This window comes from Microtus oregoni, unplaced genomic scaffold (assembly GCF_018167655.1).
Source record: "Microtus oregoni isolate MIOR12 unplaced genomic scaffold, Mior012 000016F_ref0000370, whole genome shotgun sequence".
Taxonomy (NCBI): Eukaryota; Metazoa; Chordata; class Mammalia; order Rodentia; family Cricetidae; genus Microtus; species Microtus oregoni.
The window spans coordinates 27,661,223-27,679,485 of NW_024543075.1; the positions used below are offsets into that span (position 1 = coordinate 27,661,223).

Here is an 18,263-nt window from a genome sequence, read left to right on the forward strand (position 1 = left end):
AGAGAGAGAAGAGGGAAGAGAGAGGGAAGAAAGAAAGTGAGAGAAAGGGAGAAGGGAGAAAGAATGAGAAAGAAAAGAAAAAACAGAAGACAGAAGCAGGGGATGGGACACAGGACCCTTTGATGCAAGGATGAGAAGGTGTGTGCTGGTGAGGCCACTCTGCAGGGAAGGTGAGGACCCCAAAGCCTCTGCAGGAGGAAGAATGGTTTTGTCGGAAGATGGGTGCAGTGGACACCCAAGAAATTCTGCGAAGATTTCAAGGAGCATGATGGTCTTGTCTAAGTCAACTGTTCCTGTGCTCAAGGTCCTCCTCCTAGTCACCTGGTTCTTCAATGTTTTTAATAAGACTGGGACAATGGGCTTATTTTTAATAAAATAGGAATAGGAACCTCACCAAACAGCTTGCATTTTAGTGGTCTGGGCGATGAGGGACATTCATGAATTGGTGAATACCAAGACCTCGTTCGGATCCTGATTCACCCATGTCTGTCTTTTATTTCAGGATTGCCCCTTTCCTCATTTATCCTCGATAATCTGTTTTTAAGGTAAATGTTGGCCTCTGGGCTTTGCCACTTTCAGCTTCTCTGTTCCATATCAAATGTTAACTTGCTTTGAAAATGGGCTATGCATTTGCTGGGCACGGGGTTAGCACTGCCTATCAGACTGGGATGTGAGCTGTTCCCATTGCCCCTGCATTTCATCTGAAGGGGCCATGTGATTTCTTCCTTGATAGGAGTGATAGTGACTGGATTTCTTTTGTTGTTTGTTTTTTGAGATAGGGGCTGAAGTAATCCAGGCTGGCCTCTTCGGTGGTTTGAGAGAGAATGGCTCCATAGGCTCATATATTTGAAAACTTAGTCTCCAATTGGTAGAACTGTTTGGGAAGAATTGGAAAGTGTGGCCTTGTTGGAAGAGGCGCATCACTGAGGGTGGAGCTCCTGTCAATGCCAGTGTGCCCTTTCTGCCTCCCACTCACATAAGCTCTTAGTTGTCCCCATAGCCATACCTTAGCCATGCATTTGATCTGCCATCACGAACCTAACCCTCCGAAACCATAAACTCAAATTACACATTTTCTAAGTTGCCTTGGTCATAGTGTTTAGTTACAACAAAAGAAAATTAACCGAGCTACGCCCTAATTAATCATGTACCCAAGGATAAGCTTTAACCTCTGCTCCTCCTGCCTCTTCCAAATGCTAGGATTACACATGTGTGTGGCCACACCCGTGCTAGAGTTCAAACCTGGGGATCAACAAGTGTCAGGCAGGCACTGCACCAGCTGGGCCAGACCCGCACGACTCATCTATCAGCTTACGTGCCTATGTGATGGCCTTCTCCAAATTTCCAATCACTTGCTATTCTACAAACAAGGCCAGAAGATTCCCTCTTTTGAAATATATCAATTTTCTTCTGAGATCAAGTCAGTCATGCATCTTAATGAGGACACCTCAAAACATCTAGAGAGTGGTCTCTTTTATTTTGTTTTTGTTTTTAGAGACAGTCTTACATAATCCGCGCATGTTAGCTTCAAATTCCAGACGTAGCAGAGGTTGGCCTTGAACTCTTTATTTTCCTTCCTCCACCACTTAAGTGTTAGCATTACAAGCGTGCACTTACCACGTTCATCTTAGAAAGTAGTCTTGATAGAAAAGATGGGGCTGTCGAGATATCACAGCAGATAAATGATAAAGAAGAGGTTACAGGGCCAACGAGATGGCCCAGCAAGTAAAGGCACTTGCCACCAAGGCTAGTAACCCTGGCTCAATTCCCAGAACCCAAGTTAGAACTCTTGCAAGTTGTCATCTGATCTCCACACGTGTACCACGGTGCTCCCTCCCTCCTCTGATCTCTCTCTCTCTCTCTCTCTCTCTCTCTCTCTCTCTCTCTCACACACACACACACACACACACACCTTCATAAAGAGTTCTAATAAATACTATGGTTCTAAGATGTAGTAAACAAACCATGAAACTGGGGTCGGGGAGCAAAGAAACCCAAACTGAAAGGCTAAGTATTTCATGTCTAGGATTCCACATTCCAGGGTCTTAACCCCAAATAAAAAACTACAACCGAAACTGCCCAAGACTAAGTCCGATGTAACAGATTGTGGCCGAAATGGGATTTCATGTCTGCTTCCAGCACAAAAATCCATAATTCACCCCCCTCAAAACTAACAAGAACATCCGCAAGCCTATCCTCTCGTGACACAGGTGAAGCCTGCTCACTGCAAGCAGCAGGACCTGGGGCCAGGCTTCTTAACCAGCCAGGATGTTACTCTGGTGCCGAGAGCTGGCTGCAGACAAAGCTGACAGGCCTCTTTAACAAGCCCCAGAAAGAATATGAAGTCATTGTGTGTAGCCAGCGCCAAGCAAACCTGAAAGACGATGGATGGAAGGGAATCCTTGTCCCAACCCTGTCAGCAGCTGTGACTGCAGAAGTGGGACAGGAAATGGAAAGTGACCGGAGCTCAGAAAGCAAGGAAGATCCTAAGCGGCTAAACAATGCTGACACTGCACAGGATGCCAGGGCCTTAGATGGAGGCCAGCGCTCTAGTGTCCTGCGGCCCACGGCATACGCAGTCCCCAAAGGGACAACTCCAGCACAATGTTTCAATGTAAAATGACACGTGTCACTGCAGGCTAGAGATCTTATGGCGGAGGCTGCGCGCATCTGCTTCCTAGCAAGGGTACCAGAACAGCTAGGGATAAATAGAAATCAATCAAAGCATAAACTGATGGGGATGGGGGGAAAGGCCTGATTCTGCCAGGCCTGTTTTGCTGAGTAAAGATAACGGCTTTCTGGACCATATGACCTCAGCATAAGAAAGGAAATGGTGGCAGTTAACGTCAGGGGTGCTCCCAACATCCTAAAAGGAGCCGAACAGTAATCATCTCATACATCTCTGCTGTATGGATTCCTGTTTTGCAACACTAATTGTGGATGTGAGCTGCTTCCTGGAGTTTCAACCTAAGAACCTATCACCGACCTCCACTCCTTGGTGCGAAAATCGGAGCTGCAGCTCATCTCCAAATCAGACATTAAAAAAAAAAAGAAAGAAAGAAAACAAAGCAAAACAGTGAGTAAATCAATTTTGCTCATGGATATTTATTTAATCAATGTTGTGTAGTCTCCAAAGACACATATAGGAATGCTCAGGGCAGAGCTGGCATGTCGGCTCAGCAGATAAAGGTGCACACCGCCATGCCTGAGACCTGAGTTCCATTCTGGGGACCTACATGGTGGAAAGAGGCAACTGACTCTTGGCAAGTTCTTTTCTGAACTCTGTGCATTCTCTCTCTGTCTCTGTCTCTCTGTCTCTGTCTCTTTGTCTCTCTCTCTCTCACACACACACACACACAATGAATAAATTCTAATATAATAATTTCTTTTTTAAAGAATGCGCATAGCAGCACCATTTCTAACAGCCACCAACTTGGGGACCAGCTCAAGGCCCATGAACAGGAAGCAGGCAGCTCGTAGGTAGCCCCAGGTTCCATGCCCAGCACTGAAAAGGAAACTAAATAAAAGTTAGAACTAGAATATATCTTCACACTCAAAGTAGCTGATAATCCAATCGGCAACAGTCAAATTAAATCAGCTAGGAATCCTTCACCGTGAGCAGGTACGAGCAGATGCCAGTGTCTTTTGGACTATTTAATAATAAAGGACAGGTTCCAATTATTTTTTCCTCCAGCTGGCATTGTGTTTGTGTCTAAAGTGACACCCATCTGACAGACTGAAGGACAGGACCACCATTCAAATTCAGCCTCCCTGGGATGGCATTCTACTTGGTCACCAGTGTCTCCTACAGGGCACCTTTGCTATCCGTCCCACTCACATCAACATCAGCCGGCAAGACACGTGGCGGTCAACCTGCAGCCAAATCTCCACTGGACACTCTGGGAGGGATAGAGCCAAGCCTGGCTTCCATGCAATTCCCAGAGAATATGTAGTTCACTATTTTTCTCTCTGTAAGCAACTGGGTCTCTCTGAAATTCGAGTCTGTAATAATTGCTGTAATTATTATTTTAATACAAATCAGCAACTTATCAAAATATTACACTGTGGATGTTACTTCTCTTCCCCACTGTGGATGGAGGGTGCCTGCCACTCACCCTGCCCAACACAGTGAGGATGGGGGGGTCTGGGCCTCTCAGCACGGACGACTGTCAGGTCTGAATGTGTCTGAATGCTCCCTTCAGCAACAAGAAGTCACACTCTGGTTTGGCATCCTGACTTGACCTCGGTGCTGGGTCTCAGGAGTTCCATCCCCGAACTGGGCAAACGGGGCCAACTTCCTGGTAGAGTGGGTTTTGCAGAATGTCTCAGAGAAAGTGCTTCATTAAAATCGTCTGCCAGGAATGCTGGTTACAGTTTTCTGGGCAAGCATGAGGACAATGGCACACAAACCCTGCGTGTGTCAGAGTACATCTGTAACCCCCGTGCTGGGGAGAGGGTACAACCAGATGACTGCACCCCCGAAAACTCCTAGTTCAAGGAATGAATGACAGAACACACCCAAGACTGACCTATGACCTCCACCCACACCCAAACACAAACACGTGTGCACACCGCCCCACACACATCCTATCTATGGAACCCGGAATTTTGACATACAGGTTCCCAGGTCACGCTGCCTGTGTCAAAATTTCAGTGCCACTGTCGTGTAGCGTGGCGGAATACTTCATTCGTGGCAGGCCGCAGTCTCTCGAAAGAAATAGAGATCAGGGAATAAAGAAAACAGGAGCTGGCCCAGCACCCACTGGATAAGGCTGTTGTAAATGACTGAACGTGATAATCCCTGAGATTCTGTTTAGCATGGCACACACTGACATCTAACAGATAACCACAATTGTTAGCATGCTATTTTGAGAGTTAAAGCAAATCCTGTTAAATGGCCCACGAAAGCCCATCCGCTGAAGGTGTGGTCTCAAGACACTAGCTTGGCTGAGGGGATGGAGCCTGTGGGAGGCAGGGCTTCACTGAAGGAAGCTAGGCAACCAGCGAGGTGAGGGGGGCACCTGTTTACCACAAACTTTCCTGCCTCATCACAGACTCAGTGCCACAGCTGAGAGCCGGGACAAAAGCTTTGGAGCCGGAGTCCACCTCCCCAGCCTTCAGGGAGTCAATCATAGCCTTTCACCACAGCAAAGGGAAGTTGACTCACACCAACCCCAACAGCGGTTTCAAGTGAGAAGGATTAGCAGGGTGGCCTCAGGGCCTTTTGGAAGTCCCTGCAGAAAGGAAAGTCACACCTTCCTGCTTCAACCTGTCACCTTTCCTGAAACCAAGGCCAGAGACCTAGAGCAGCAGGCACTCAGGAATAGGTTTGGGTCTGAAATCAATAATTTGGGCTACCAAGTCAGTGTTTTAAAGTGACCTTCTTCCTCCACTGGGATGAGGGGGAAGGTGGAGAGATGGGAGAGGAAGCCAGGCGGGTGCTGTGTTTCTCTCACCCATAGAGAGCCAGGTTTGCTTCCGGCTTCTGCATTCCCCACTATTTTCCTGTATCTACTTTTGCTTGGACATTATCTCCCCTTGATCACCCCCCTACCCCCTCCATACCCCCTCCCATTCCCCCACCTCCTCACCCCGCCCCCCACCCTCGGTAAAGATCTGGCTTCCTTACAGCTGTCTGGCAGTTAGGAACCTTCCAAAAGCCCCAGCTGTCACCAGCTTTCTGACCCGGGAAGAGTTAGTAGTAACAGAAGCCAGGCCCACCTGCAAACCGCTCTGTGTTCACTGAACCCCTTTTGTTGAGCAGTCTCCACCCTCCTCAGAGAGCCTCTTCTTGCCTTCCTCATGAGAAGACATGAGATGCCAGGAGAGAGGGTGTGGCTCCCATCTGACCTGGAGTGGAGTCACCTGCAAGCCAAAGGGGCTCTCTGTCTGGGACACCAGCTGCCTCTTCCCAGCCAGAGATGAAAGACAGCACAAGTGGGAGGCAGTGAATAGGCCTTTATTTCAAACCGAACATCTGCAAAGCCTGGGCCCCCATGAGAAAATAAAAAACAAACAAACAAACAGAAAACAGCTCAAAGTCTGGCAAAGGTTAAAAAAAAAAAGGTTTCCTATTACACCTCTACTCAGTAAAACCCCACTTCACCAGTAAAGATAAAAATAGAAACCGTAGCTTCTACATCCCCAAAGAAAGGGCACGTAATGAGCAACCTCTATATTTCGTGATCCATCTAAGCTGATTTTAATACTATCCTTAAATAATGCACACAGAGCTCTCCCTTACAAAAGCTTTGGTTTATTTGATAAATGCCGGCGTGGCTGAGTGCTGAGTCGCTATGACATGCTCTCATCGTCCCTGGGCGCTGGGTTATCCTCACTCCCCACTTCCCTCTTCATGAGAAGACTAGGTGTCTTCATCGCTCTTTGGAGTTGCTGCTGACATCTGTGTGGTGGTTCTGTTACCCCGGCTCTGAACTGCAGAGTCTTGGTTCTGGGTTAAGTTAATGCCATTATTTACCAGTCTGTCTGGAGACCCGTTCATCACAGCTAATTTCGTGTTCAATGCAGAGTGGACTGGAGTACACGAACTCAACAGAAGGCACAAATCCCAAAGACTCGCCAGAAGGGCTGGGAACTAAGTCACAGAGGACACACCTGGAAGTCCTCCTCAGGAGTCTATGCGGAAGCAACACAGCCTATGGCACTCCCTTCCAACAGGTCCGGAGTATAGTTCCTCCCAGCGTCTGCCTCAAACCTTTTCCACTTGGATTTCAGAAGAAAACAACACAGCTATGTATTAATTTATGTGTGTGCATGTTCATATATGCAGTGTGTGTGTGTGCGCGCGTGTGTATGTTCATATATGCAGTGTGTGTGTGTGTGTGTGTGTGTGTGTGCAACTCCAAAGAGCACATGCACATAAGAGGACAACCTCAGGTGTTGTTCTTAAGGCACCATGACTTTTGAAACAGTTTCACTGACCTGCGCTCACCTATTAGGCTGCCTGGCCAGCAAACCCCAGGGATTCAACTGTCTCTGCTTCCCCAGCATGGGGATTACAACCACACACTACCACACCTGGTATTTGTTTATTTGTTTTGTTTTTAAGGTTGGCTCCGGGGATCAAATTTAGGTCTTCGTGCTTGTGTGGCAAACACTTTGAAGACTGCGATACCCCCACAGTCTCAGCATAGCGATCATCAGAACAGCCAACAATCTTCAAACAGGTTAATGGGACATTTACGAAAGTCATTCTCCAAACCCAGTCGGAATCCAGTTAGGACTGGGGTTGGCACCATGATGTTTATAGTCTGGTAAATCACTTCTTCCTACCTGCTTGCCATGTGGCTCACATGCGAAACTACAAGAGGCTGACATTTAGAGAAACACAAAGCTATTAGCATTTTTAAATGTGCCCCCCCAAGAAGTAGGGGAGGGTGCACCAGCAATGACACAGGTGCTGTTTCTTGGTCTGGGTGTGGGTGTCTTGGGTGTGCTCAATCAGTGACCATTTATCAAACCACACATAGAAAAAGGGGAGAGAGAGAGGGAAAAAAAGGGAGAGGAAAAGACAAAGATTGAGACCACAGAGCAGTTAAGCGAACATAAAATCAAGAATTGTAAAACTTCTATGCAGACATAAATAGCTGCAGCCTTTTGTAGCTTTATGATAGCTTTATTTGTTTTTTCTTTCTTTTTTTGTGTACTAGTAAGGAAGTTGGGGCCTTGCACATACTCAGCTATGTTCCCAGCCCCCAGAACGTCTGTGTGAGAGCTGGTAACCCTCCTGAAATCACTGGTGAATTGACAGCGGTGTCTGCGGATTATCTGGGATTCCTGCAGCCAGTGTGGAACACCTTTAGCAAAAAGCATCCTTCCAAAATATATCCTCAACCAGAAGTAAGCGAAATATACACCAAAAATAAAAAGAGCAGAACGCAACTGCTCCACCCTAAGCTCAGCCCTCCTCCAGACAGGGCATCTGACTTTCCCCAACACATCGATGGCTGCCTTCACTCTTCAATACTTTAAATTTTATTATGATTATCCCGCCTCTGCATCCTCCTATGTCCCAGCCACAGTCAGCAGAAAGCAGGGACCCAGCTAAGCCTCCCGCATTTTACACAGTGCCTGGCACACAGCAGGCCCTCAAACAAGGAATCAATGTGGACGGCTTGGGAATAGATGGATCCTCTAGTGAGTTTCATTCATTCATGCATTCATTCAGTAACTCCATCAGTCATCATGGAAGAGTATGGATTGAAAAGCTCCCCCTCCCCTGCTCTGAGACAGGGGCCCTAGCATCTATCTCTATGGGGCTTTCTGAGTGACACAACACTTACTTCTCCGTTTATCAGGTTTAATCTCTGCTGCCCCTGGAGAGAGTTGAGTTTACAGGCATCATCAGAGGAAGCTCCAAAAGGACTCACAGAGGCGAAAGTCAGACATCTTTGATAGAGTTGGGACCCAAGCCAAGGGGATCCAGAATGTTCTATAGGTTCACCTGTCTTTTTCTTCAAGAACTCTCCACTTCCCAGTACCAACCATTGCAGTGTGCACATGCGGAGCACAGACGGGGGTGAAGGTAGACAATTCTAGATACCCTGCTGCTCACAAAGTGGAAACCTCACCAAAATGCAGAACGCAGGATTCTATTTTCATCAGTGAGGTTTGTCTTCTGAACGGTCTGGGGTTTGAGAGAATTTACATACCCTGGGGCTCCACTGTCTCTAGCACGCGAAGGGTCAGCAAAAGCAGTTGAGGTGACGACTGACAGGTAGGTGCCCTCAGCAGTCCATGATGATCACACATGTCTGGCAAACAGGTTGCAAACTCAAAAGACCAGTGGAATTGCTCAGTAAAAGAGTTTTTTAAAAGGATCTTGAGAGAGGACTCTAGGAATTGGGAGGTTCAGGGTATGACCATTTCCATCTTGGTGACACAAGACTGTTATCCCTTGTAACTTTTAAAAGAATTACAAAAATCCAAACAGACTTATGGTACTTATTATATAGGCAAAGATTTGCAATCCCATGAATGGATGGACGGAAAGACAGATGGGTAGATGGATGGATGATTCATGTATGTATAGATGAACTGATAATAGATGGACAGAAAAATAAATACACATATTCAAGCATGTGTGTAGATGAATGCCTATGTAGATAATGGATGGATGGATGGATGGATGGATGGATGGATGGATGGTGCACAGATATTGATGATGGGCCAGAGTTACCGTTCATCACCAAGGCCCATAAGGTTGTATCGAGGCCACAGAGTTTCAGACAAGGAAACTGAGCCCCAAATACGTAAAGACAATGTCAGAGCCTGGCCTCTATCATAAATAGCACAGAGTCTGCCTTTCAGGCTGTATTTGACTGGCCACAATTACTAACCTGTGTGCTCAAAGTTTCAGCCACAATATGGGGAGCTCAGACCTTTTGAGTAGAACAAATCAGCCATCAGATCAGGAGGTTCTAAAATAGCAGAAGACTCAAAGCTTCTGGGGCCCATGATGACACTAATTCCCACTCCCTTTTTCCAGAGAATACCTCTCTCTTGTGTGTAAGAGGCCATCTCTCATCCAAGTTTAGCAGAGAATTTTCTGCTAGTAGGCTGCTTATGATTGTGACTCTAACTCTTGCCTGCTACACTCATCCTCCAGGAGGGTTTGTAGTGATGGGTGGATGAATGGATGGAAGAAAGAAAGGATGGGTGGGTGGATGGATGAATGGATGGATGATGGATGAGTAGAGGAGTAGGTGTATAGGTGGTTGGAAGGAAGGAAAGAAGGAAGGAAGGAAGGAAGGAAGGAAGGATGCATTGATACATTCATGAACCCATGGATGATCCGATGGATTGGTGAAGGGTTGATGAATGCACGAATGGATAGGTGAGTAGATGTATGTAAGTATCCATGAATAAATGGCAGGAAAGTAGGGCTAAAAACAAGCGATTTACCAACAGTGAGCCAGACAGAGACACAGACACAGTTTTGTAGTCACCACACTTCAACTCCTAGTTTGGACTCTCCTCACAGATTTAACTTTCGCCCAATTAATTGCACAAACTTATTATTTCTAACCAGTAAAAACAGAGATGAGATACTGGCCTTCGCTTTTAGGCTGGTGTAAAGGATTAGGGAGTAGAACTGTCTAACCAATCCACAATGTCTGGTACAAGATAAATAGTCGAGAATACAAGTTACCCTCATTATTAACATTATCTCTTCCGCCATTATCACAGCTGCCATGTGAGCGTATCTGTGGTAGGAAACCGTTACATCAACTTTGGCTTTACAGCACAGGAGCATAGGAAAGATCCGCAAGCAGACAGAGATAGGTCTAAGCACACTGCCTCATTAGCATCCCCTGACTCATTAGCCTGGATTAGATGCTCAGATAAGCCAGGGTCACCTGATTGGGGCAAGTCAGATCTCAGGAACAAATCCACTTCATTGCTTTCAAGAGGCCTGGGTGGATGGGGAGACATCCTCAAAAGAATTAACTGGCAATGAGTTCCCAGCTTTCTCCACCTGGTCAGGGATGGGCTTCTGATTCTGGGGCTGATTGTTAGCAGTCTTGCCTCCACCCCCACCCCGCCAGGCTATGGTAACACCCACCTACCTCCTACCACCTTTTTATAACTCTGTGGTCCAAGGTAGAAGGCTGGGCTAGCTACGGGGCTCACAGGGGCACAGCCTGGGAAGTTTCCACAGGCAAACAAGTAGTGCCTGTTGCAAGAGGAAGTACCCACATGGACTGCATGTTCACAGAGATAACTTTTGATGCAATGGCCCAGGTCCTGGCCTTCTCCAGAGATAACCACTGAGCGGTTTAACTGAGCATAGTGTGGTAGGAACAGCGTGAGGATCCTTTCCTGGAAACCTTACACAACACCTCCCTGACCCTAGTCCCCCTTTCCTGAATCTAGGACCCCTTCCCCGGGCAAGACTCAGAAGTCATAGTCAGCTCCTCTGTGCTTCACTAGAGGTCACACTTCTCGCTTCCTTTCAGAATCTATAAAACCTTGTCTTCAAATAGAATGCACAACCAAGGGTACAGCACAGCAGAGACCAGGATGAACAAGTCTATGTACCCAAAATGGGCCTCGGAGGACTGTGCTTCCCATTGTATCATACTTCATATCTCACTGAACTTGAGAATGTTGTTATAGGGGTAGTTTTGAGTGTTCTTGTCACCCAAACAAGAGGTGCCACATGGTATAAAGAATATAGCTGCTCATTTATTTGATTATAAAAACGTATGTGTGTGTGTTTAAAAGTACCACTGGACTCCTTCAATATATGAAGCTAAAGTTTAAAACACACACACACAAAAAAAAAAAAAAAAAAAAAAAAAACCTTGCCTTGGGTTTAAGCAACTTGTTGGAATCAGTGGAGTAGTTCTGGGGTGCTCGGGTCGGGTGATGACATAAAGAATGTGGAGTAGACCTTTCAGAGTGTGGACTGCCTGGGATCAAATCTCAGCCCCGTCGCTTACCACCGTGCAAGTCAATAGGGCTGCAGGAGAGGGTTTTGTAAAGCTACACAGACAAGGGGCTCAGAACTGGGCGGCACAAGGCAAAAGGCGGCCTGGGATCGCTTCCTAGTTTCTTCATCTACATGAGCACAGCAACAGTTGTGTAACAACTGCCTGGAGGGAGGGGTGCCCAGTGGCACAGTGAGATGCTGTCCGCAGAGCCCTTTTTCATGCCTGCACTATAACGAGTAATCCTAGGGCCAACAATTCCTAGTCCAGCACATCCAGTTTCGACTTTGTATGAGATGAGCAACAGAACATAGGGCACCTTGCTTCCTGGAGTGGAGGTGCAGACGTTGAATGGCTAGCAGAAGGAGGGATAGCCTGCTGTAGAGAGAGGCAGAGACATAGAGACATACATACATGCATACAGTCAGACAGATTCATGCACGCACGCGCGCACACACACACACACACACACACACACACACACACACACTGGGTGGGGATTTGGTGGGAATAAATTTAATAGATGCAAAAGCCTAAAACACCAAGATAATGTCTGGCATACAGCCAGTGCTCTACAGATGTTACTCTCCTCTCTCCCTCATTCTATCCGGTGCCAAGGCTGGCCCACGCCAAGGGACCCTGAGGCATTCTCCCTCATTCTATCCTGTGCCAAGGCTGGCCCACGCCAAGGGACCCTGAGGCATTCTACTGCAGTTTTGCTCAGCTCCATTGTGTGGGGAAAACTAAGTAACTTTGAAAAAGCAAATGCTTATTCCACACACTCTTGGGTTTCCTTCTGAGAGACCAGCTGGCACTAGAGTGTCAGTCTGGGCCCAGAGCAAGTCAGTTCTCATGAGTCAGGACCTTTCTCTCTCTTCATCCCACGGAGGTGGCTCCAAGTTACAGAGAAGCTGAGAGAGACCTGCCCAGACCATGGAGGCAAGATAGTACAAAGCTGGGTCCTGACCTTCTGTATATTAAAAGGTGTCCTGTGGACTCTTACATTTGTGTGGGGCCTATCGCATGTTCCAGGCATGGCGGAACACATCTATAATGCCAGCACTGAGGAGGTGGTAAGAGACAGATCCTTGGAGCCCACTGGTGAGCCAGCCTTGTGGAATCAGTGAGCTTCGAGTTCAGTGAGAGACCTTGTTTCAAAAACTGAGCTTGGTAATGATGGAGGTTCCCCAACATTGATCTTTGGCCTCTACACACAAGCACACATAGATACACTTGTACCCAGATACACATGACTATACACCCACATGAACATGAATGCATAAATGAACATGTATATACATACACAGTCACACAGAGATGGGGAGAAGGGAAGGAAAAGGGGGAGATTATAAAGGACAATCTGATGGCTGGTGGACCCCCACCCTGCACAGCTGGTGTATTGGTGGGGCATCTTGGATTCTCTGCACACAGATTTACAATCCTCTCGCTGTAGGAACTTCAGAGTAGACAGGTAGAGTCATACCACAGAGGTAGACCTAAGGATACTTCAAACTCTAAATCACACACACCGACCCCACACACTGATTTCAACTTTCTGCTCTAACTAAAGTTACCAGATTTCTTTCCCATTAAGACTATGTATCAAACTTAAACAATCCCCAGAAAATGTGAATTTTAAGCCTCAATTGGTCTCCAACTTGAAAATTACCAAACATGTTACCACTCAACCTTCTAAAGGTTTTTTTTTTTTTAAAAAATGAACTGACAGACCAGGGAGAAAGCTCGCAGTGTGTAAGCATGGAAGGAGAGTGACTACATACATGTATACACAGCCTGAAATATCCTACCTCTTAAAAACTCTGAAACGCAAATTTCCCACGCACAGCCATGACATTGTGAGCGGAAAATTCTAACCCTGATTCATGACAGGTCACAGCTAAAAGACAGGCACAAATAATGTGCAAAATTACCTTTCAGCCATGGATATAAGCATACATAGCATACAAATGAAGTGTTCAAGCCATGCGTGGTTGCATATATCTATAATCTCAGAAGGGTCAAGATTTTGTCACTAGCCTAGGCTACACAGCAAGACAAGAAGGAGTGGGGGAAAGGCGGAGAAAGAAAGAAGAAAAAGAGAGAAAATGAAAATAATTTTGTTTACTTTTTTGTGTTTAATTTTGGGTCCCAACCTTCACCATACGTTGCTATTTACATGCTAATATTTCAAAATATCTTTCAAAATCCAAATTTGAAACACTCCTTCATACAAAATGCTTCAGATAATTAATACACAGCCTGTATTTATTATAGTATCATTAAATTATATAACTACTTCTGCTTTTATTTATCTATTTTATTTAATATTTTCAGTGTGTGGTTAAGCAGATGGCAATATCTGCAGAAAGGCATATATTGTTCAAGGATACACACTTCTGTATACAAAGTATACAGAAAATACTTTGCTCAGAATAGACCATTCAGCTGGAAGTGAAGAGGAAGCAAGTCACCCACCAGACACTCTTTGTTTTGTTCTCTCGCATGCAAACATTTGGACAGAAAAAAAAGCTTTGCCTCCAACGCCACTGGAACCTTCTTCCAAAGTCCCTGCTGCTGTGCGAAAGAGTCCGGGGTTATTTGAGCGATGTGAAGAATGAGAGATCCCTGCTGAAAAGTCGCATTTCAAAGGGGTCAGACTGCACAAAAACCCTGTTTCCTGTAAGTGTGTAGCAGGCAAGGATAATACAATACTAGATTTCTTAAAGGGAACTTAGTAAGTAACAGTGTATCTCAGGGCACAAGGGATAAATGCTGGGACTACAGAGACTGGCAAGGGGAAAAACAATAAAGGTGTGACATCCACAGGCACAGCTTTCATTTCCTCCCAAATCCATTCAAGACCTTCTGCTGGCTGATGTTTTTGACAGTCTCCTCATCCCTCCTACTTTACCTCATCCACGGCTCAGTGCTCTCTGTTTTATATTCCGAGACTACAGTAAAGTCCACGTCTTACTGAGATCCACAGAAAACTCCCTACTACAGAACTCAGCTGTAATCCGCTTCAAGCTAATGTATGAGTTCAGAGAGGCTGAGTGGAGAAGGGGATGCCAGCAAACCTTTGCAGGAATGCCCATCTCACCACCATCCTCACCAGAGAGCACACACACTCTGATCCTGCCTGCCTACAAACCTGGGTGTTCCGTCCTTCCTTCTTAAGTGTCCCCAGTGTCCATCGGCGCAAGCTTTGTACAAAAGCGCTGCTCTAAACAGAAAAGACTCACAGTTCAGAAGCGGGGAGAGGAAAAAGCAGCCAGGGGAAACCGACAGGTACTGGTTAGGGAATACTTTATCCATGACAACTACTTGGCACCCTTTGCCACCCACCCACCCACTCACCCAGGCCATGACTGTCCACCCTACCCTGCCTGCCAGGAAGTGGAACACAAAGATGAGCATCACTGTCCAAACATATGCTTCTGTGGTATTTGCAGAAGCCATCTGGGAAAAAAATCACAGCACGTGTGTGTGTGTGTGTGTGTGTGTGTGCGCGCGCGCGCGCACGCGCGCTCCTGTTCCTGCTGACTTGTGCACACATACGTGTTCACAAGTGTGTGTCTCACTCCTGAATGCCCTTCTGGAATCCCTCTGCATCATCATGCAGGCAGAAAGCCCAGGCAGGGTCCAGAAATGAACAGCATGTTGCAAGGGGCCTTGGTAGTTGTTAGCAGTCTGTGGTTCTCTCTGCCTGCATCCCAAGCTCCAGCTCTGGTGGACTTTGGGAACAGCCTGCCCCCTTCTGGTCTCCTTGAGCTCCACAAAAGGGCAGGGGTTGGGGTGGGCACAGCTTTAGGAGTATAGACCCCCAAGCTTTAGCCATCTTATGCACAATGCAGCCCCTGGGAATGAACGTGAGAGAGGGGGAAGAGAGCAGAGGGGCAAACATATGACAGAAAACTCAAGTCCAGGAGCAGCAACAGGACTGGAAAGCTGACAGCTACCAGGAATGGAAAAGTGAAAGAAAAAAGAACAGAATGCATATATGTCTACGTGGGGAGGTAAAGAAATGGAGGCACTGGAGGACACAGGCAGGAGGATATATTGCAAACCTACGGATGAAAGCAAAATTGTGGACAAGCCCAGTAACTCTGCTGCTAGGACTGGGAATCCAAAAACACACTTAAAAGGGGAAGTGGCACCCTGCCACCCACCTTGCCAACTGCAGACCTGATATGACTGGGCTAGGACAAAAGGGAATAAGACGCCTAGCTGAACACACATGGAGGGTTGCGGATCGCTTCAGAACATGAGGGAGTTATGAAGAAATTGTCAGCTGGCTTCTTTTCTTCCCTTCTCATTTATCTCAACAGGTGGTCTGCGTACCCTGAAAGTGCCTCCTGAACCCCATTTGCAGAAGGCACAGTGAGTCCCATGGTCCCCTCCCGAGCCTGTCTGTTTCCACACTGGGCCAGCAGTACATGCTTACAGTCTCTCTCACCTCCCAATAGGTCTCTAATTCCAGAAGGAATATTGTTTCCCCCAGAACATACGATCAACTCTGGGAGTTCAAAGACAGCGAGTGCCTGGGTCCCCTTGGGTCCAAACAAGAAGGACTTGGGGACATTAAAAATGCTCCAGTTCTCACCCACAAGCCTCAGTCTGCTCTGCACCACAGGTGAGGGCAAGACTTCTCCCTGGCAGCTACCCAGCAGTCAAATGCGGTCAGATCCAGTCCTGAGACTGCTCCAGCCCACAGGCAACAAGAGCTACACTCAGGCAATAAGGGTCTAGACAACCCCAAAGAACTTGAGCACATAAGAAAGCACTTCTGACATACAGTGTCAAGGTGGTCTTCAAAGAGGTGTTGGAGTGACAAGCAATAACAAGGACTGTTCTCTTCCTACAGATCCTAGAAACACTCCCCTGGTGGCTACTGCCCTTCAGATGCTAGGCAGTTTTCTACAGGGAACTGGGATGATGGACAGACAGTCAGTCACATGGCATATCGAGCCAGCTCTCAGACAGTCTTTCATTCCCACGAAGAGCAGAGACCCTTGCCACAGTTAGGGACTCAGTTCCCCTGCTCTCCTGGCTCAGACAAAGGTGAAACAGATACCCCCAAAAAAGTTGGGAATAACGGAGGAAGACAAGCTGGCACCCCACCTAGACAACCAGGTTGCCCTAGAAGAACTGTAGGCAACAGTTTCGGAGCCCTGACTGTCTACATCCAAGCTCCCCCAGAGGTGTGGTGATAGTGTAGTCAGACAAAAAGACAGTAAGTGCGAGAAGCCACCTATGTCAAGTCAGAGACAACTAGCTGGGACTGACGGGCAGTGCCCTAAGCAGCGGATTCCGGAGGAGGTGAAGTCAGAGAGGGCAGGTGACGGCAAGGTTAGGGACTGAGGAAGGTGGAGACAGGAGCAGCAGACACCCAGGGAAAATAGGACCCAAAGTCAGATCAGCCACGAGTGACCCAGCGTTGATTTGGGTACCAGGGACATGGCTTGAGTGAGACACTCATTCCAGGAGGTCCCTTCTCAGCCCACGGCAAACAGTTCAGACCAGAGAGGCTGCGTGGAGAACCACCGCTGAGCAGCGGCTGAGGATCGGTCACGATCCGATGCACGCACTCGGGTGGGAGTGAGGCTTCAACACCCCCACCTAGAGAGCAAGTAGGGCACCCAGCAAAAGTGACAGGGAACAGGACCCTCTTGAAAGCGCGTCTACCCTGGAGCTCACTTTCCAGACCCCAAGGGGGCGGTCCTCAGACTCCGCACAGAGCAGCACAGCTCAGTGCACGACCCTGCAGCTGCCCAGGGCAACCAGGGCAACCAGGGCGCAGAGTCCCCTCGGATACCCGGACTGGGGTGGCAAGGACTGGTGGAAGGCGTGGGTAGGTCTCCCATCTGTCCCTCTCTGTCCGCGCGGCTACCGATCCCCTTCTGAAAGGGCACCTTACCCTCGCCCGGGCGGCCAGTGCCCCGTGGCTGCCAGGCTGCTGCGCGCGGGCTCCTCCGGGGCCGCCTCCCCGTGCTCCTCCTCCGCCTGCTCGGCCTCCGGGTCCTCCACGGGCTGCGGGCGGATGGGCAGCAAGGTCCCTGCGCTCCCGGCGAGGGGCCGCGGGCTGCTGCTGTTGCTCGGCTGCTCCCGCCGCTGCCCCCGCGCGCCGCCGCTCGCCAGCTCCGGAGTCCAGGCTGCTGAAATTCCACACCACCAGCGTCTGCAGCAGCAGCACCATGAGCGCCGCCAGCAGCGCCGAGTGCGAGCGCCGCGCCAGCCTCCGGGCGCACGGCGCCGCCACCATCTTCCGCGGCGGCCCGGGGCGAGCGGGGTGCCGGGACACCCCGGTGCGCGCTCTATCCCGGGGGCTCCGCGCTCGGGCCCCGCCGCCGTCGCCCGGGCTCGCCGCTGCTCCTCCTCCTGCTCCTCTCCTCCACCACCTCCACCTCCCTTTCCTCTTCTGCCGCCGCCGCCGCCTCCACCGCCGCGGCGCGGAGTTTTCAGACGGGCAGGGACCCGGACGTCACCAGGAGGAGGGGAAGGCGGGAGGCGGGCGCGGGGAGGCCGCGGAGGGGGCGCGGCGCGCGCGCGCGGGGACACGACGAGAGGAGGGAGCTAGCCCTGCGCGATTCTCCTTCTCTCCGGCAAGGGTTCCCACCTCACCCCCAGGCTTCTGAGGCGGGCGTTCGGGTGACCAGGCCTGGGGAAGGGGCCATCTGGGACCCGGGCCTTGAGCAGAGGGCGGGGCCTGGAGGAGGAGCCGAGGGCAGCGTGGGGAGGAGAAGGTGAGGGAGGGGGCGGGAGTGAGAGAAGCAGACAGACACCCCCAAAACGGCGTGGGAAAAAGGTGGG

General features: G+C 48.8%; 1 protein-coding gene across 1 annotated transcript in view; it reads right to left on the reverse strand.

The window, feature by feature from the left end:
• The window catches only part of Xylt1 (xylosyltransferase 1), a 296,973-nt gene extending 279,102 nt beyond the window's left edge, over positions 1–17,871 (reverse strand). The window contains exon 1 of the mRNA XM_041666339.1: positions 17,371–17,871. Within this exon, the coding sequence (XP_041522273.1) occupies positions 17,371–17,715 (345 nt within the window). The 5' untranslated portion in view covers positions 17,716–17,871. The remainder of the gene's footprint in view (positions 1–17,370) is intronic.
• Positions 17,872–18,263: the final 392 nt, after the last annotated feature.